At 41.0% G+C, this 21,154-nt stretch overlaps 1 protein-coding gene across 4 annotated transcripts in view; it reads right to left on the bottom strand.

The window, feature by feature from the left end:
- Positions 1–10,851: 10,851 nt before the first annotated feature.
- Positions 10,852–21,154, bottom strand: part of DHRS9 (dehydrogenase/reductase 9) — a 34,490-nt gene continuing 24,187 nt past the window's right edge. For all 4 annotated transcript variants that reach the window (XM_025404708.1, XM_025404705.1, XM_025404707.1 and 1 more), the window contains 2 exons: positions 15,134–15,297; positions 10,852–11,475 (listed from right to left, as the gene is read on the bottom strand). In XM_025404708.1, the coding sequence (XP_025260493.1) occupies positions 11,252–11,475; positions 15,134–15,297 (388 nt within the window). In that variant the 3' untranslated portion in view covers positions 10,852–11,251. The remainder of the gene's footprint in view (positions 11,476–15,133; positions 15,298–21,154) is intronic.

The raw sequence follows: 21,154 nt of genomic DNA, 5'->3' as shown, positions 1-21,154 counted from the left end.
CCCATTTCTTCTTATCCAACTCTTGCTCTGTCCTGAATCTGTCGCAGTATTATTTAAGTCTCCCCACCTTTCAGGGCCTCTATTCCCTTTTCTTTGAAATTACCTGCTGGTAATTTCTTTGAAATTAGAAGGAGGGTTGGCGATCTGAAGGGCCTTGCAACTCTGCCACTACGTATAGTAACATCCTTCTGGTAGCTGAAGGCATTGCCAGGCCAGTTTTCCATCTTGGGCCATTCCTCTGTAGCCACGAGTAGGACTCTCCACAGTGGGTGCTGAGAAAATGGTGATGAATGGATGTTCAGTGCGGTTGTTTTCCCCACAAGTCTCGGATCTCCTCTCTTTCATCATTCTGAGTGTTCTGCTAAGGATCTCTTCTCGTTGCACCTAACTTATACAATAGGGAAGAACAAAAGTCAGAGTGCTCTTGTCCTTGTCTTTGGTCTTGGCCAATCCATTCAAATAACAGATCAGAGTGGGGCCAACTTATAGCTACGCTCTGCCATGAACCTAAGCTAATTTGAAAAAGTGCCAACCAAATGAATAATACTAATAGCTACAACACATTAAAAGCACTATGCTATATTTGACACGCATTTACCTGTTTAATTCTTGTGACTGTCCAAGGTACACCTACCCCTATTATACAGATAAGAAAACTAAGAGAAATTAAGTAGTCTGCCAATGGTCAAGCCAATGCTAAGAGTAGAGATGGGTCCAGGAGCTTCACCCAAGAGTCTCTGTTCTTGACCACCTATGAAATGCTTCTAGACAGATTTCTCACCACTTTTTAAAGGTATTCATCCAGGAAAGACACTCAGAGATAAGAAGATGGGCTAGATGAACTCCTGAGGAGTGTTTTACTCCATGATGCTGCCAAGCCAATGCCGCAGCCACATCATTGCATGGCTCCATAATGAAGGACCACACACTGTGGGGCTCAAGCAACAGAAATATGTTGTCTCACACTCCTGGAAGCTAGAAGTCAGAAATCAAGGTGTTGGCAGGGTTGGTTCCTTTGAGGGCTGTGAGGGAAGGATCTGTTCCAGGCCTCTGTCCTTGGCTTGTGGATGGCTGTCTTCTCATGCGTCTCTTCACATTATCTTCCCCCTATGTGTCTGCGTCCATATTTCCCTTTTTATAGGGGCGTCTGTCATATTGGATTAGGGTCCACACTAATGACCTCATTTTAACTTGATTATCTCTGTAAAGACCCTGTCTCCAAATAAGGTCACATTCTGAGGTAGTGGGGGTTAGGACTCCAACATATATTTTTTTGCTGGGGGGATATATTTCAACCCATAACAGCTCCCCTGTCATTTCAAGGTAATAATCAGTGTGATGACTCCATTTCCCCACAGCAGGGAAGTGGTTTACTTAACAGCAAACTGTCAAGGAGGCTTAGGTTTTAGAATCAGACAGGGCAACTTTGTTAGTGCCTCACTTGCTACTTTTTGCCAATAGTCAAGTAAGTGGATCTCTGGTACTCATTTAAAGAACAGAAAGAACAGGTTTAAGAAATAAATAAAAGGAAAGTTTCAATCAATGTGTTACTTTTCGAAGCCTTGACTGTTAGTGTCATGGAACTGACTCTTAGTGAATCAAACACTCTTCAGGAATTAGATCACGAAAGGGAAGGTCATATTTTCTAACTAGTTGCCTGAAATAATTAATTAACTTCACTTAGAGGAGTAACTTACCTTCAGAATGACTTATTAATGGATTGGTGATTCCACTCGTAAATGCTATTGTTGATAAATGGCATTACACTCTTAAGAATTGCTTACAGTCAATACAATTATCTTCTTTCTTATTTTATCCAGGGTAAATATAATTGCTGCAATAAACTAGGAAACAAGAGTATAGGGAATATTAACTTCAAGATGTCATTAATGAAGGAATAACAGCATCAATATTTAATGACTTCATGTTGTGAAGTTGTCACGACCAAAATGGAGTCACTTGTGTTAAAAAACAAACAAACAAACAAAAAACCCCTCACAAGTGAGCTATGAAGGCTGTGAAGAGAGAGTTCTCATGTTTGCATGACCTGATTTTGAAAAAGTCTATCATAAAATATTCTGCAAAAACCATAACCTTGCACAAAGGCCATCACAACCTTACACAAAAAGTACTTCTGCAAGGACACTGCCCAGGAACTGTCTGCCCAACCTCAGACTGGCACCACCCTTGTTATTGATCTTTGTAGCCAAGGGTAATCATTTCAAAATAATTATGTATCCTTATTTTTTTCTTTTAAAACTCTTTGTCTTTTTTTTTTTTTTAACCTCCCTGAATGCACTCATAGTTTACTATGGCACATGCATTCCCATTGCAATGCCCTACTCCCAAATAAACATCATTTTCTTTTAGAGAGCCTCTGTGTTTGTTACTCAGTTGACAATATGTTGGTTAAGTCAGGCACTGAAGAAGTAAAATTGATGGAATCATAGCCGTCTATTGCCTAAGGAGGGCAAGATTTGAAAATGATGACTGTGAACATTATTTTTTAGGATTCTTAGTCTTTTGTTCATTAAAATGTGAACATTATAGAGCAAGGTAGAGAAAATGTGGAGTCTAGCTCTGCTACCATTTGTATAAAAAGTATGTGAAAAGGTTATATATACATTGCCTATATATACACGTCTCAGGAAGGACACAGGAGAAAGTACTAGCTAGGGACCAGAGGCCTGGGAAGAGGAAGACTAAGATTTCACTGTATATTCTTTCTGTAGTTTTGTTTGTTCAATTTATACTGGATCTATTGATAACACCTGTTTTAAGAAGTCAGCACATGTTTCCGACAACTGCATACACACACAACTAAACTAGCTATGGATGCCCAGGTTGCAGGTTGCCCCAAGAATGCTTCCAGCCTCCTTTTCCCTGTGCTAATCTTGGGGGCTACTTCTGGGCAAGATCTGAAATTTAGCTTTAGTTCATCTTGATGTATATTCCCTCTCCTTTCAGCAGCCGCCTCCTTTCTCCTCAACAGAAGCTAAGGCGCTTCTTTCAAGTCTTGAAGAAATGAAATTTCAGGCCTCATGAAAACTGGGGCAAGAGACATTTGGCTTGTTGCATCCCAAGGTTTTAGTGATTAGAAAGGCTTAGGCCTCTTTATGCTGGTATGTACCATATTTGGACAAAGCCCTTGTCCAGTCACAGAATCCTCAAATGTCATCCGAGTCAGCAAGTGCAACCCCATATTGCTTGACTCCCTTCTCTGGCATCCCCATTCCAAGAGTGGTCCTTCCTGCGCTTGCCTGCCAATGGCAGCTGCCCTTCGATCAAACTCCTAGTGGTACAAAAATCCCCTCTATGGTGCTGAACTTGACTCTATGTAACTTCCACCCATGACCCTGGCTCTGCCACTCTGTGCTCTCTGATATGTGTTTAATTCCTGTTTTCAGGGAGTCCCCTTTAAGTGGGCTGTACTGTCTTCCCTCAGTCTCTTCCAAGCAAACAAGCCCCCCATCTCCTTCAGCTAACCTGGACTTCAGATAATCTGCTCCCCTGCTGCCCACTCCAAAGTGTCTGTTGCTCTGTAAGTGTAGGGTTCCCAACAGTGAAGGCAAGTTTTACCAGAGCCCTGAGCAGCTGGGTGTAGACATAGCCATTACCAACCTTACTCTATATGTTGTAAATTTAAAATTTAAGAAGACATCAAAGCATGATTTCCCTTTTTTCCTTTTGGAGGTAAGGGGGGAGTAGTTATGTCACATTGCCATATCACATCATTGATTCATTTTGAACTGATTTTTACATAAAATATCTCAATTATTTTCACAATGTGGTTTTGAATCCCATGTTTGCTTTTTTGGAAGCAAAACAGAGCCTTGCACCTTTCCCTGTACCATTTCATCCTGTTAGCCCATGGTTAGAACTCACAGCAGCATTTTAGACCCAGATTCTGTCTTCTCATGTATTCCCCTGGTAAATAAACAAAACCTTGCCTTTGTTTTCATCTAAATCAGTGATAAAAATTCTCCTTGCAGGGACAGAACTGAGATCAGATTCCATTCCACCTTGGAGGTGAAAGAATGGCCAACTGGGAGGGAGTCCAAAGAACATTTGAGTGCTTGGAGGGTTTTCTGACCAGAACACTTGTTTATTTCATTCAGAATGAGCATTGACATTTGAAAAGCATGAAGGTAACTGTATGTATTTCTGTTCATGAAAAAAGCCTAATTTCTTAAAAGGGTGTTTGCAGCAGGGGTTGGAGAGAGTGGAAGGAACGTGGGAAGAGCCTGCACACACTGTCCATCATTTCTCTCAAGGTCTGAAGGCATGGGGAAAGTGCTTGGGAACGACTGGCCAGGAGGCTTGACTTCTGCTTTTAGCACCCAGAGCTTTAGAGTTTCTCATTTACAGTGGCTCCAGAGTTCAGAAAGAACTTTAATGAGTAATTTTGGCTTTTAAAATCCATTGTCTAATTGTGCTTTCTTGTATATTTATTTTTGGGAACGCGCATTTTATCAAGAGGGAATTTAGAAATCTTAGATTACTAGAGATGAAATAATCTTGAATTTTAGAATCTTCATTTGTAAAATGGGACAATAAATGCACCTGTTGTGTAAAAGTTGTAAAGACTTCATGAGAAAGTGCATAGATAGCATTCTGGGTAGATTCTGGCTCATTTTAAAGGCTCAGTGAATCTGAATCATTATCATCATGATGACAGCAGAAACAATAGCCATTTCTCCCCTCATCCACACTGAGAAATTTTGGGTGAAAAATTATAAAGAATGTTCTAGTAACTAAAGCTAATAATCAACAGGGTAATTAGAAGGTGGTGACCTCCCATTCTTTCGTGGTATTGGAGCAGAAACTTGTCATCTTGCTAATGTTCTTAGTGGAAGTGTCTCTGTGAGACAGATTATGAGCTCTATGACCTCTTCCAGCCAAATGAGAAAGTCCAGCCACTTACTGGTATTTTTTTTTTTTTTTTTTTGATTGCAGTGTGGTAGTGCCAGGAGGTCCTGACCTCATTCCAGCTAAGGTCCCCTCATTTCTCTCATTAGTGTTCCCAGGGCTGGCCCTAGCCACAAGGACCAGCATAGTTTGTCCCACTATTTGTTGAAAAAAATACAGCCATCTGGCAACATAGTGTCTGTGGGACCCCAGACTTCTGCTCTTTTTCTTTTGTCTCATCCTAAAAGCTGGAAGATGGGAAGTGTTGACCTTGGGTCAGAACAGTTGGTCTAAGTAAGGCCTTTATTGAAATTAGCAAAAACTGATTGCAAATAAATTCCTGAAACAACTAACAACAACAACAAATGGACAAAATCCATAACAACAAAAAGAGAAAGAAGATCAAAAAAGAAAAAAAGAAAGAAAGAAAATCCAGAAATCTAGTTAGAAAACTTTAAGGATCTAGGGAATGATGTTTAAGTGCCTTTATTATTTCATAAAATGAGTGGGAAAATTTTGAAAATAATATATAGGAAAACTAAAAAGGGTATATCTTTGTATATTGCTCAAAATCGTGCATCACTCTTTATGCATAATTGATTATTGGCCAGGTAAGACTAATGCTAGATTGATTTAATAAGTCTTGGTTTTTGTTGAACCAGAATCAAAGTTTAGGGAAATACTGTCTAAGACTCAAATTTTTTTTTAGGTGCCCGCCACCATGCATGGCTAATTTTTGTACTTTTGGTAAAGACAGAGTTTGCCATGTTGGCCAGGCTGGCCTCAAACTCCTGACCTCAGGTGATCCACCTGCCCCGGCTTCCCAAAGTGCTGGGATTACAGGCGTGGGCCACCGTGCCTGGCCTCAAATCCTTTTTAATAATATATCATGGTGGTTCTGAGCACAGGCTCCAAGATCAAGCTGCCTGGGCTTGAACCCTGGCCCACATTCACTAGCAGTGTAACCTTGAGCAAGTTGCTCGTCTCTCTGTGATTTCACTTCTCCATCTCTAACAAACACATATAAGTGAGACATGATTAGGGTTACGTGAAATCATTCATGTAATAGACAGTAAAGTGTATTAAAAATCTGACCTATACTTAAGTATTAAGCAATCATTATGACTATTTATCCTATTATGCCCATGGCAAGCCAGGTTGTTTGGATTACCTGGTTCATAATTCAGGCATCATCATTAATTGGGTGGCATTATACTCAAGTTACGGTTGCCATACCTAGGAGGAAAAAACAGACCCAGAACACTGTAAGTAAATATTTTACCTACATTTGGGGATAGATGGTTTTTGCCCAGAACATACACTATGTATTCATAGCAGAATCCTTTCTGTTTCCAGTTTCTCAAAAGGAAGTAAAATGGAACACTTCAGGAGAGTTGTTAGTTGTAGAAAGACAGAACGCTCTATTGCCTTCACCTGAACTATTCTAGGCTGGATTGCTATTTCTAGGGACTAATCAGGCAAGAACTATGATCTTGTTCCTGCTTGAGCAGGTGTCATATGCAAGAAAGAAAACAGAAGGAAAAAAAAAGAAAGATGCTTGGAAACGCTACTAAACCAGAATCTGTACTAAAGCTCTGTCTGCATTAGTACCTCATCTACTAGGATGGAAATTACTCATATTTTCTTTTTAAAAAATGAAGTGCAGAGTTGAGGAAGATTTTTAGCATTAGGAATATCAAATTATCTTACATTTCAACCTGCAAAGACTCACAAAACTCCTGGTCAGCTATGTCCTTATAAACTGTGGCTTAGATTGAGTTGTCATGAATTTAAAAATGTTTTTCATTTTGAGAATGTTTAGCTATTTCCTCCACATTGATGGGACTGTGATCTCTTGTGTTCTTGAGAACTACTGGGACTAATAATGTGCAAAAGAGCCAAAATTAATCATTTGTTAAATAAGTTTCCTGGAAATTTTTCTCATTAACTATTGGTCAGGGTGAAATGCTGGTCATTAAGTATCGGTCTACCCTAAGATAACAGAAGTTATAGAGTTTCTGGAGAGATTTTAACTAGAAGAGATTCTCTTCAGGCTGGATGGCTTAGACATGTCCTGCCTGTAAGCAGAGAAATGGACTCAATGATCCCTGATGATCTTTTTGCTCTGTGCCTACTGGGCCCAGGATGGCTTGGCATGGAGGCAGGCTCCTTTGCAATAGGTGGTGGGAAATCACTACAGTAACACTGCTCAGTGTCAGGGGAGGCTGAGAGCAGAGCCAGAGCTGGGAGCCTTCAGGAAGACCTGAAAGGCTCAAGGAAGTTATGAGACTTTGACTGAACTGACACACTGACAGCACAACAAATGGGATCAGCAGGCTTGATCTTTTTGTGAAAACTTACTTATTTTTAATTGTTTTAGAGACAGAGTTTTGCTTTGTTGCCCAGGTTGGACTATAGTGGTGCAATCATAGCTCATTGCAGACTCAAACTCCTGGGCTCAAGCCATCCTCTTGCTTCAGACTCCCGAGTAGCTAGGACTACAGGCACATGCCAACATGCCTGACTAATTTTTAGTTTTTAAATTTGTTTTTGTAGAGATGGGGCCTCCCTTTGTTGTCCAGGCTGCTCTGGAAATGATCCTCCTGTACTGGCCCCCCGCCCAAACTATTGGGATTATAGTTGTGAGCCACTGCACCTGACCAGCTTGATCTTGAGTAATAAATTGACCCTTAGTTAGAAAGGCTAATATAGACTAATTTTTGTGTTCATTCAACAAATACTTATTGAACATTTATCTGTGTGCCAGCGATGTCCAAGGTAAGGGGATACTTATTAAGCAAAGCATCTTTATTAAGCAAAGCATCATTATTCCTGATTTCGTGAGCTTATGATATGATACAAGAGACCTGTATTAACTAACCATATGCATATACAATTACAGACTGTGATGAGATTCCTGAAGAAAATTACAGGGCACAGTGAGAGTGTACAAGATGGGAACCTAACTGAATAAAGAGGTGGTGGTCAGAATTTGAAATTGTGTGGGCTTCCCTGATGACGTGGTTGAGATCTGTAGGACAAAGAAACTAGAAAACCAGGTAAGATGGAACTTTCCAGGGAGAAGCAGAGGAAAGGTCCTGAGGTGGCCAGGTATAGAGAATAGTGCTATAAAATGAGGCTAATGAGGAGTATGGGGGCAGCAGGGTTCACAAAAGCATTTTAGTCTTTAGCCAAAGTGCAACGGGAACACGTTGAAGATTTTAAGAAAGCAACAACAGAAGGAGCAGAATGATTACATACTAATTTTGAGCAATTCTGACTGCAATGAGGAGAAATCACTGATGGTGCACAAGGTGGATATGCTGTAGTAGAAACAAGAGATGGTAGCTTGAACAGGTGATCGCACTGGAGATGAAGAGAGGTATTCAGACTCCAGATCCCTATGGAGATTAAATTGACAGTAGTTGGTGCTGGACTGGGAAAATGTCTGTGGGGTGGGGAAGATGAAACTCCAGATTTGAATATATTGTGGCTGCCCAGATGAAGGACACAGTTGGATTTTTGGATCAGATCAGAGGGAGGGTTTGGGAGGTTCTCTTGGTCTCTCCAAACTAAGTGAGGAAGAATCCTTCAAGCTAGATGTGGTGGAGGACAACACCTCTGTTCATCTTGGCCGTGCATTCCTGGAGAAGGTCCTCTAAGGCTTCCTGAGTATTGGCCTTAGCCTTGGATTATTTCCAAAAGGCTCTATGGAGGAAGGCCTCACATCCATCACGTTCCTTATTACAGGCCAGTACTTAGAAGAATGTCCGTCATCGTCAAAATATGTTTCCTCAAATATTTACAGATAAAACTTTGATAGGTATTTCCCCCAAAAGAACAGATAATTAGAAGCGATTATGGTAAGACGGAGAGAAGTCTAGGAACTCCATGCCCAATATGCCTGACATAGTGACCATCTGATATCCTCATCCCTCCATTGCTCCCTACCACACGGGTCTTGTGCCTCTATAGAGACTTACGCCTCTATGCCCCCAACACCCCACCTTCTCGTGTATTTTAAACACCTTTAAAAATTGCTTAGGTGAATATATTTGGTATTATTTTGGAATAATATCACGCCTGATGACATTTAAGGAGAGACTTTTTTGGTTGGATGAAACAGGGAGTTACCAAATTGTAGCTACTAGAAGGAATAAACAAAGAACTCAGGTCTAGGCAAAACAAAAGAAAGAACACAGGTAGGTAGGCCCAGGAATATGACTGAAATTGTTAGAAGTTTGGCAAAGAAAGTTCCTTCAGATTCAAAGTATCTTGGCAGCCCTGGGAGGTCTGGAAAGTCAGGGAGCAGCTTGTCAAGAATTCTAAAGCAGTGAAATGAAGCCAAGATGTGAATTCAAGGCAAGGGGGTTCCCAGTAAACAACATTGGTGAACTTTAGCTCCAAGGATGGACTGTGGGGTGGTTAACTGCAACAAGAAGAAACCAGAGATCTACAAGTGAGCTGTCTCTGGGGCTAGGTCCAAGATGGGGATGACCTCACAGGCAGGCAGGTTAGCTAACTTTGCCCGAGAATTCTTCCATCTCATTCTTGCTGTGATTTTTTTTTTCATTTTGATGCAAAAAGGATGAGTATATACTTCTTCAAAATTACAAAATGTATATACAAGTGGATTGACACCATTTGTAATTTGATTTTTCAGTCACCAATATGTTGTAAACTTGAAAGCAGAAAATTACCTGATAAGCCGATATTTCTAGAAAGGTGATTAAAAATGAGTAGAATTACTAATACCTTCAAATGGACATGGTTTCAAGCAGCAGATATTAAATATTTTTTCTTTTTTCTTTCTTTTTGAGACAAGGTCTTGCTCTGTCTAGCAGACTAGAGTGCAGTGGCATGATCACAGCTCAATGCAGCCTCAACCTCCTGGCTCAAGTGATCCTCCTGCCTCAGCCTCCCAAGTAACTGGGACTACGGATGTATGCTACCATGCCAAGCTAACGTTTTAGTTTTTGTAGAGACAAGATCTCACTATATTGCCCAAGCTGGTTTTGAACTCCTGGGCTCAAGCGATCCTTCTGCCTTGACCTGCTGGGATTATAGGTGGACTTTCTTCGCAATATGTTAAGCGTGTGTGTATATGCGTGTGTGTGTGTGCGCGCACATGTGCACACTTGCACATGTACATTAGCTAATTTCTCTGACTCTTTACACTGTATTATTATGCAAAAAATGTTGCATTCTGCCACTGAAGACTTCTTGTAAATATTCTACAAACGTTTGCGAGCAGTATTGGCTGCTGGAATCGGGAAACGTCTGTTTAGAGAACTCTTTCTTTTGGATGGGGTGTGGGCCCAGGGTCAATTCAGTGTAGAAACATGAATACAAACAAGACGCAGATCTAATCCCACTGTAACTGTAGGCTAAAGAGAGTCTTTTTATTTAGCTCTATTTCTTCATGGGGCTTCAAAGACACCTCAAATGCAGGATTTCCAGCCATCTCAGGAGTAAGTTGTGCCACCTGGTCTGGGTCTTGTTACTTTTACAATCATCAGAATAAACTAACCAGAAGAAAAATGTGACATTTTTCTTCTTTTGGAATGATTAGTTACTATGTCATTACATCTTTCCACCAGAAAACTGTGTGCATCAATGTTCTTAGTGGCCTTGAATAGGATGTTCATCCTCCATAGCTCTCTCTGGGAAGGCTCGTCTGAGTGTTGGGGAGTCTCTCTTCATATATACATATTTAGGTATGTATTCTTTTTTGCAGTCCTCTTATTCCTTTTCCTATCTTTTTCTTTCCTTCTATTTGCAGTTCTATCTCATGTTTTACTGCTGCTCTTAGCTTATACCACTGTCACACAATGCTTGATCCCTCTTCCTTTTCCTGTCCTTTTCAAAGCTTATCAGAACTGAGCTTCAGTCCTTCAGAGTCATCCTCAGCAAGGTAACAAAACATGTCTATCCACTCATGAAAATGTTTGATTTATCTTTTAATATTTAGATAAGAGACGATACTTAACATTCACAAGTTATTCTAAATGCTAGGGACCATAAGCACAGGGTAGGCCACGGTGAAGATCATTTGGAATGGGCAAGTCTTTCAATTTCCCTTACATCATACCAAGCAGGCAAAGCCTAAATACAGGGCAGGACCTGCCTGTGTGATGTACCATTCCAGCCCTCCTTTTCAAAGAAAACTTGAGCAGGGACCCTAGGATACCACCACCAATGGTGGGACTCCCTTTTGTAATCCAAATAAGTAGGATCTAAATGAGTCCAGGTTGGAGCAGATAAAGAATGGGGTTGAAAAGGAGATGTGCTCTTGAAATCAGCCAATCTCATAGCCTGGAGCAGGCACCCGTGGTTAGCTGAGTCACACTGCCTTGGGATTAGCCAGCTCTGTTTTCTGTTTCAACAACAAAAAGTCTTGCAAAACTGCTGGCATGTGAGACAGAGGTATCCAGAAAATTTTGGCATCTTTTCCAGCAGCATAATGAGTCTTAGGGAAGAGACTTGTTAGAGCGTGGTCCATGCACTCTACTACCGGGGAGAGGTCCATGTTCACATAGGATTTATTGCCTTTCAGTTTGTCTAGACCTAAAAAGAGACAAAAGCACATTTACTCTTTGGAAGAAGGGGAAAGCAGAGTGGAAGTCTAGGGTGCAAAGGGGAGGATGGATACAAGGGGATTTTTTCTGAATTGTCTGTTATAATGGAAGCTCTTTTTGAGGATTTACTATCTATTCCTCAGAAAAGGATACTACAATGCTTTCTTTAGACCGGCGGCTCTCGAGATTGGGTGGGCAGCAGAATCTTCTAGAGAGCTCAGTAAAACTCATGTTTCTGGGTTCCACCTCCAGAGTTTCTGACTGAGGTATGAGGTGGGGCCCAAGAATGTGCATTTCTAACAAATTTCAAGATGATACTGATGCTGCTGGTCCAGGGATCAAACTTTGAGAGCCAGTGCTTTAGAGCTATGAGCAAATGATACTTCATAAAGCCCATGAGGCCCCTAAGCCTAGAAAGTTGTATGTTTGATTTCTAATTTGTTTTAGGGGATTATGTATCTAGAGAAAATGTGGATTGCACATGTGCTTGTGCATGTATGTGCATGCATGTGTGGATGTGAGTACGCACTTGTATACCACAGGCTTCTATAATCTGTAAATAAAGAGAGAATCATCCCAAATGTACCGACTCAGAAAGCTACAAGGATCCCAGTTCTCATGCAAATGAAATGTTTGAATAACGAATGAAGGTACCTTTACAGAAGCAGGTTTTTTTACAAGGGATTAGTGGTGGTTTAGAACCCTAGTCTTTTGAACACATAGTATTGGGAAAACAGTATATCTACATGCAGAGGAATGAAACTAGATCTTACACCATATAAAAAAAATCAACTCAAAATGGATTGAAGACTTAAACAGAAGACCTGAAATTATAAAACTGCTAAAAGAGGCCTGGCATGGTGGCTCACACCTGTAATTACAGCAGTTTTGGAGGCTGAGGTGGGAAGATCACTTGATCCCAGGGAATTCAAGACTATCTTGGGAACCATAGTGAGACCTCTCTCTATTGAAAACAAACAAACAAAAACTACTAGAAGAAAACATAAAGGAAATACTTCTTGACATTGGTCTGGGCAATGATTTCTTTGGATATGACCCCAAAAGCACAAAAGTAAACAAACACAAAACTAGATAAGTGGGATTATATCCAACTAAAAAACTTCTGCACAGCAAAGGAAACAGTTAAAAGAGTGAAGAGACAACATATAGAATGGGAAAAAATATTTGCAAACTTTATATCTTATACACAGTTAATATTCAAAATATAGAAGAAACTCAAATAACTCAACAGCAAGAAAAGAAATAATCTGATTAAAAAATGGAAAGAGAATCTGAATAGACTTTTCTCAAAAGAAGATACAAATGGTCAACAGGTATATGAAAAAAAATGTTTGTCATCACTAACCATCACAGAAATGCAAATTAAAACCACATGAGATATCACCTCACATTTGTTAGAATGGCTATTATCAAAAGACAAAAGATAACAAGTATTGACAAGGGCAGGGAGAAAAAAGAACTCTTGTATACTGTTGGTGAGAATGTAAATTAGTACAGCCATTATGGAAAATGGCACAGAGATTTCCCCCTCAAATTCAAAGTAGAGCTATCATACGATTCTCGCATACTTTTAAAACATACCTGAGTTGTGTCTTCTCAAGGGAAAGTCTATGAAGTTAGATCTTTCTTTCAACTTCAGGTCCCACTGGCCACAAGTTGTTCAAAGAACCTGACAAGTCTTAGTGGCTATTTTAAACTCCTACTATCCCAGCTCAGGAAATTAAGAAAAGATGACCTTAAATTTGTGGTCACTTTAGGACTGTGCCTTTGGCTCATCTCCAAGTCCTGACTTGAAAACTCTAATAAGGACAACCAGTCCGAAACTGAGCTCAACGGCTTTTGGTATTTCTGAGACAGAACACAAGAACCAGGAACCAAGCCAAAAATAATTGGAGTTGGAAGTCAGTGATATATTTAAAGGTATTTAAAAAGTATCGGTGTCAATATCAAACAGAGAAAGCTCTTTTAAATGAGGGGTTTTGTTTATGAAGTATTAAGTTCAGTCTTAGATGGAACCTACATAGAACCCTCAGAGTCAGGAACTGAAAAGTAGAGCATTTGATGGCAGTGGTTCTAAACCTATAGTGACATGTCAGCACTAAGACGTTTTAAGACCAGACATTTCAGTTGATATATAGATAATGTGTGTACCTCTGTGTGTGTGTGCACGTGTGTGTGTGTGTGTGTGTGTGTGTGTGAGGTGTCTGGGGTAGTGGTGGTTGGAGGAGTCAGTCATTTTAAAAACCTCTCCAGGGGGGTCTGACTTGGCTTTTGGTTCTGCCTTGAAAACTGCTGACCATGAACCTCGCCACAGTTGACTGTCTTACCAAGTCCACTGATCAAGAGGCATGGGCACAGTTTGGAGGAACAGAACTACACATAGTTAGGTGGAACCCTGCTCAACTCAAAGCAGGAGCTCAGTAAGTATTTGAGGAATATCAAGTAAACTTTAACTGACCCAAGAAGTTTGTGGTGGAAGGGAAGGCCTGATAACAGGAATGTGACCAAAGTCCTTAATGCCTTGTTCACATTATAGTGCTATGGCCAAGCATAAATGGCAGGGTCAGGCTGCCTGGGTCCAAATCTAGCTCTTCCACTTACTTGTGGTAAAATTTTGGTAAGTTACTTCTCTATGCCTCTATTTCTATAAAATGAAGATGATAATAGAGTTTTTGGGGGGATTTTAAATGAATGTCCATGTCAAGCACTTAGAATGGTGACAAGTACGTAGTAAATATTTACTATTTGTTAGCCATCATTATGCCATCTTCATTATTATTTTCCCATCACTGACTCAATCTCTGACTTATTCTCCCATCTCTGACTCAATCTCTTGACCAAGAAGGCTCCTGGTGTCTTCCGTCTCCTCCTCCATGTGTTCCTGCTCCAGACAGTTTACACCCAAGTAATTATTTCCTGTCCTTTGGGTCTCATTCAAACCTGACCTGCCCCATTAGGGTTTCTTAACCAGCAATGCTCTTTTCCTGGTCTGAATTCCCTGGGGAATTAGAAACCACACCATCTAGCACTATTTCTGGGCTGTTAGATTACACCTAAGAAGTAAAGGATCAATTTTATTGTGTGCTACATTGTTTCATTGTTTTACATTCTCACTTGGTTACTTCTTGTTGTCAACTAGATTGTAAACCAGTTAAAGGTCAGAGGCTGAACCTTCTGTATCTTTTGTAACCACCATAAATCCTTAAACAATGCCAAGTGTACAGCTGGTGCTTGACGAAAAGAGGAGGTATGGCAAAGGTGAAGACCGTGGGCTGGAGTCACCTGCCTGGGCTCAGGTCCAGGTATGACTAGGAGGTGCTGTGTAATCTTGGGCAGGACATTTCACTTTCCCAAGCCTCTGCTCATTACTCTAATAGTTTTTGAGGAGTAAATGATATAATTCATAAGACACTTAGCAGATAGCTTGGCAGTTTGTAGTTGCTCAGTAAATGTTTATAAACAGAAACAAGAGATGACACTGAAATTAATAGGTGATCCCTGATCCATGGTTAAGATCCTTATTGGGGTATTACTCAGAACCTTGTTATTTCATCTGTGTTTGAATCTCCTTCATGCTGTTCAGGACAAAGAATTCCAGAGGACACTGGCACCACCCAGAAACTCACTTTTTTCAATGTAACCTTCTCCATATTGTTTTTTGATGTCTGGAGACAGCTGCTCCCAAATGGCGAGTTTTTTTTCAGTTACCTTTACTGGATCTGCCAAGTTTGTTTTGAACAATCCTGGTTCAATACATGAGACGTGCACACCAAAAGCTTTCATGTCCCGTCTGTGAAAAGAACCCATTGAAGATGTTTAATCCAGGTTTGTTTAGAAAATATTTGCTATTTGAGTGACTATTTTCTCATGAATCTTTTCATGGAATCACAGATTTGGGTACATTTGAAAGAAATACCTTATTCTCTCTCCCTTTCATTTTCCAAGTGAGGAAACTGAGGTTTAGAGTGGTGAAGTGAGGACTAGTTAACAGCAGGATAGGAAAGGGATCTGGGTGGACACCACCCACAGTCCACTGTTGTTCTTCCTAGAGTGTTCTTCACGCTCTCATCATTGACTTAGTGAACATTCAGGTTATGAACAGGTTTCTTATCAGTACTTATGGTGAAATGAACTAATGATAGCCTGGACGGACAAGTTCACCTCCATTCTAGCAACATAAGGAGACTGCAGCACAAATGAAGATGTGCTGAAGGACACAATACAATAATCCCTGATGTCACTAACCTGCTCCCTATTCTGTTGAGCATGCTTTTTTCTTTTTCTTTTTCTTTTTTTTTAATCATGCTGCAGCAGAAAACCAAAAGCCTACTCATTCCCTAGGCATCTAGGTTTTACAGGAATCATGGTGCCCCTTTCTTTAAAGCAAACCAATATACAGATGCTCCTCGACTTCAGATGGGGTCACATCCTCATAAACTCATTGTAAGTTGAAAATATCCTATGTCAAAAAATGCATTTAATATACCTAACCTGCCGAACATCATGGCTTAGCCTAGCCTACGTTAACATCCTCAGAACACTGACATTGGCCCACAGTGGGGGGAAATCATCTGGCCACACAGTGCCCTGCAGGATAGCAGTTCTTTACCCTATGATTGCAATGGCTGACTGGGAGCTGAGGTTCACTGCACTGCACAGCATTGCGAGAGAGTACTGTACATATTGTTGCTGGTAGAAGATCAAATTTCCAAATTCTAAGAAAAGTTTATAATGCGTGCATCTAAACGAAAGTTGAAAAGTCATGTTTAACATTTAAGTCAGGACTACCTGTATGGCAAACCAGTATATGAATAATCATTTCCTAAATTTGATTTGTATTCCTACCAGGAATATATAATATAAGGAAGTATTTATTCATTTTATAGAACTCTTCACCATAAGATTTTTAAAAACTCTATTAGTGAATTTAAAATGTAATTTATTTTTTCTTAGGTTCTGCTTTTTAGCAATGTTACTATTGTAGAGTTTGAAATATATTTTCCTAAAAATGCTAGTTAGCTTGACCTTGAGACATTCTGAAAGGTATGTGACTTGTACTAAAATTAAAAAAGATGATTTCCCAACTTACTTTTGTTGTATTCATCTGTTGCCTGATTTCCTCTAGATCGTGGAAGCAGCAGTGCCAAGAGGCTATTTGGGAAGACTTTTCTCCCCACCCACTCATAAAAATAACATACTAGGGACAAGTGGCTTTAAGCCCTCCAACCAAGCTTACCAGGTAAGTAAAAATCATGTTAAATCAGTATGCATACTGGGAAAATACAGCTTTAAGTAGCCCCAACCCTCTCTGAGATGGACTGCTGCCCCTAAACCTTCCTATATATAGAAATTGTGGAGCTGACACTGGATTGTGGAGTACCTACGTAACACCATTTAAAATACTAGTTTCATGATCCATTTAAGAAAAATACTCTTTATTGATTACTTTTAGGCATGGCATAGCTGCATGGCAAAGTTCACAAACCCTTCAGTTGAAATCTTTTTTAAAAGTGAGTAAATCTCTAAGGTACATATACTAAAATTTTATTATGATACTGCTGGTTGTACAGTGGAACCAAAGGTCAACCAAAGAGACCAATGGAGGTTCTTTATGACCTTGCTACTCAAAGTGTGATCCCTGAACCATGGGCAGCACCTGGAGCTGGTTAGAAATGCATGGTCTCAGGCCCCTCTCCAGATCACTTTATCAAAATCTGCATTTTAAAAAGATCCCCAGGTGATTCAAATGCACATTAGTTTTTTGGAAGAATTGTTCCAATATTTTTGTGTTTATTTCCTAGGGGAATCAAACTTGGCCACCTGATCAAATGGTAAAATGAAGTTGCTCTATATTTATTAATTTCAGTGGAATAATTTTAACCTTTTATTAGTAAACTAAACCTAGGTCCATGGTGTAGATAATAAACTCTAGCATATGCCTTCAACAAATAATAGTCAAATAAATAAACGGGTGAATCGAAGGAAAAACTATATCTAACTTTGTCTTCTCGCTTTTTTATTGAGGCACCACTCAGCTGAATATCTTCCACTTGCTTCTCTAGTCCTTTCCTCCGCCCTCTGTCTGCACCATATTCTGGGAGTCTTACCTGCACTAAGTATTCTCTGGCTTCTGTTGAGTTCAGTCTATTGAAACTGCCAGTGGGAGATCAGGAAAGAGGTGAGGGGGTCAGATTAGTTATCCTCCTGTGGTGTCAACACTGGTTATTTTTATCCCTTAACTGAAGACACCAGCCTCTGTGTCTCCAGGTTCTGGAAACTGCCCTGTCTCCTTGTCCCTTCAGTCCTCTGAAGAGAAATACCCCTGCTGTCATTTTCCATAGATTCTATCCTTTGAGATTTCAGTAGATACCTCACACGTTTATAAGTCCTTTAAGCATGCTCTGCCTTTTACCGAGTTTTAATGTGCCACCATTTCCTGCCAGAATCTTGACTGAAAGAACCACTTGTACTTTAGGGGATTTGAACTGATGGTGATAAGTTCTGGTTCCAGGTAAGATGGATTAAGCACACTTCCCCCAGTCTCTCCCACGGAATGAAGCTATAAAGCTTGGACAGCATGCATGGAGCTATTTAAGAACTAATGGTTTTCTACCGAAGGTTTAAATAGGATGGTACTGTTGTGTCTGCAACTGACAGTAAACCAATGAGAAGCCTATTCTGATCTAGCCTCTCTATATGATTCCCTAACTATTTGACAAACTGACCAGTTGAATATAAATTCGCTGCCACTCTAAGCATCATGTATTAAGGCAAAAAGTGAAAAGGAGTTAAATTTGGGTTCGAATCTCAGGTCTACCACTTACCAGCTGGATGACCTTGCACGAATGAATTAACCTCTGTTAGTTTTAGTGGCATCATCTATACACTGGGAATAACTTATAGTACTAAATAGGGTAGAGGTGGAGCAGGATGGCCAAATAGAAGCCTTCACTGATCATCCTCCCCACAGAAACACCAAATTAAACAAACTTCATGCAAAAAACCTTCAGAAAACCAAAAATCAGATGAGTGATCACAGTCCCTAACTTTAACTTCATATCACTGAAAGAGGCTCTGAAGAGGGTAGGAAAGACAGTCTTGAATGGTTGATGCTACTCCTCCTCCATAGACCAGCAGCAACTGTGAGGCATGGAGACAGAATCTGAGTACTTGAGGTGGGAGGGAGAGCACAGTGATTGTGGGATTTGCATTGGAACTCAGTGCTGTCCTGTCACAGTGGAAAGCAATACCAGACAGAACTCAGCCAGCACCCATAGAGAGAGCATTCAGACCAGCCCTAGCCACAGGAGGACTTTCCCATTTCCGTAGTTAGAACCTGAGTGCCAGCAAGCCTCAACAGTGTGGGCTCATGTGCTCTGGGGTTCTAAATAAACTTGAAAGGCAGTCCAGGTCACAAGGATTGCAATTCCTGGGCAAGTCCTGGTGCTGTGCTGAACTCAGAGACAGTAGACTTGGGGGGCAAGCAACCTAGTAAGATGCCAGCTTGGGCAGCCAAGAGGGTGCTTGTGCCACACCTCCCCCAGCCCCAGACAGCACAGTCCACAGCTCTGGGAGAGACTCCTTCCCTCTGTTTGAGGAGAGGTAAGGGGAGAATAAAGAGGACTTTGTCTTGTGACTTGGATACCTGCTTAGCCACAGTAGGATAGGGAACCAGGTAGAGTCCTGAGGCCCCTATTCCAGGCCCTACCTCCTGGACAACATTTCTAGACTTGTCCTGAGCCACAAGGAAACCCTCTGCCTTGAAGGGAAGAAACTAGTCCTAGCAAAATTCGTTACCTGCTGACTAAAGAGCCCTTGGGCCCTGAAAAATCAGGAGCAATACCCAAGGAACTCACCATGGGCCTTGGGTGAGACTCAGAGACATGCTGGCCTCAGTGTGACCTAGGACATTCCCAGCTGTGATGGCTACAGGGGGAGACTCCTTGTGCTTCAGAAAAGGAGAGGGAAGAGTAAAGGAGATGTTGTCTTGCAGCTTAGGTGCCAGCTTGGTTTGACCGCAATGGGGTAGAGCACCAAGTGGGTACTTAGCGTCTCCAATTCCAGGCCTTGGGTCTTAGATGGCATTTCTTGACCTATCCTGGGCCAGAGGGGAGCCCAGTGCCCTGAAATGAGAGTCTCAAGCCTAACAACATTCACCACAAGCTGATGGAAGAGCTCTTGGGCTTTGAGTAAACATTGGTCATAGCCAGGCAGTACTTGCTGCAGGCCTGAGATGGTGGTAGCTATGGTGAGAGATTCCTCTGCTTGTGAAAAGGGGAGGGAAAAGTGGGAAGGACTTTATATTGTGGTTTGGATGCTGGCTCAACCACAGTAGAATAGAGTATGAGGTAGATTCCTAAGGTTTCTGACTCCAGTCCCTGGCTTCCAGATGGCATCTCTGGACACCCCACCCAGGGGTAGGGAGACCTTGCCACCCTGAACGGAAGGACATAAGTCTTATTGGCTGGCTTCACCACCTGCTAATTGCAGAGCCTCAGGGCTTTGAGTAAACACAGGCAGTAGCCAGGCAATTTTACAGAAGGCCTTGGGTCTGATTCAGTGCAGTCCCAATGATAGTGGTCAGGAGTGCTTGTGTCACTCTTCCACCAGCTCCAGGCAGCTCAGTATATAGAGAGAAGCTCCACTTGTTTGGGAGAAAGCAAGGGAAGAGAACAAGAGTTTCTTCCTGGTAAACCAGATAATTCTTCTGGATCTTATCCAAGACCATCAAGGTGGTACCTCTGTGAGCCTATAAGAGGCACAGTCTTACTGGGCTTGGGGTGCCCCCTAATGAAGATATGGCTGCAGGAACCAAAAAGTTAGATCACAACACCCAAGTCCCTTCAAATACCTGGGAAGACTTCCCCAGAAAGATGGGTACAAACAAGCCCAGACTGTGAAGGCTGCAATAAATACCTAACTTTTCAATGCACAGACATTTAAAAAAAAAAAAAATCCACAAGCATCAAGACCACGGAGAAAAACATGACCTCACCAAATGAACTAAATAAGACGCAAGAGACCAATCCTGGAGAGACAGAGACATGAGACCTTTCAGACAGAGAATCCAAAATAGCTCCTTTGAGGAAACTCAGTGAAATTCAAGATAACACAAAGAAGGAATTCAGAATCCTATCAGATAAATTTGACAAAGAGACTGAAATAATTAAAAAGAATCAAGCAGGAATCCCGGAGTTGAAAAATGCAATTCACATAATCAAGAATGTATCAGTCTTTTACCAGCAGAATTGATCAAGCAAAATAAAAAAATTAGTAAACTTGAAGACAGGCTATTTGAAAACACACAGTCAGAGGAGACAAAAGAAAAAGAAATAAAAAAGAATGAAGCATAACTACAGAATCTAAGAAATAGCCTCAAAAGGGCAAATCTAAGAGTTATTGGCTTTATAGACGAGGTAGAGAGAGAGAGAGATGGGGTAGAAAGTTTATTCAACAGAGAACTTTCCAAACCTAGAGGAAGACATCAATATTCAAGTATAGGGGGGGCGGAGCAAGATGGCCGAATAGGAGCAGCTCCAGTCTTCAACTCCCAGCGCCAGCGACACAGAAGACCGGTGATTTCGGCATTTTCAACTGAGGTACTGGGTTCATCTCACTGGGGAGTGCCGGACGATCGGTACTGGTCA

The sequence above is a fragment of the Theropithecus gelada genome, chromosome 12 (assembly GCF_003255815.1).
Source record: "Theropithecus gelada isolate Dixy chromosome 12, Tgel_1.0, whole genome shotgun sequence".
Classification (NCBI taxonomy): Eukaryota; Metazoa; Chordata; class Mammalia; order Primates; family Cercopithecidae; genus Theropithecus; species Theropithecus gelada.
Note: the sequence above shows the minus strand (reverse complement) of the source record. Positions and strands in the feature narration are given on the sequence as shown.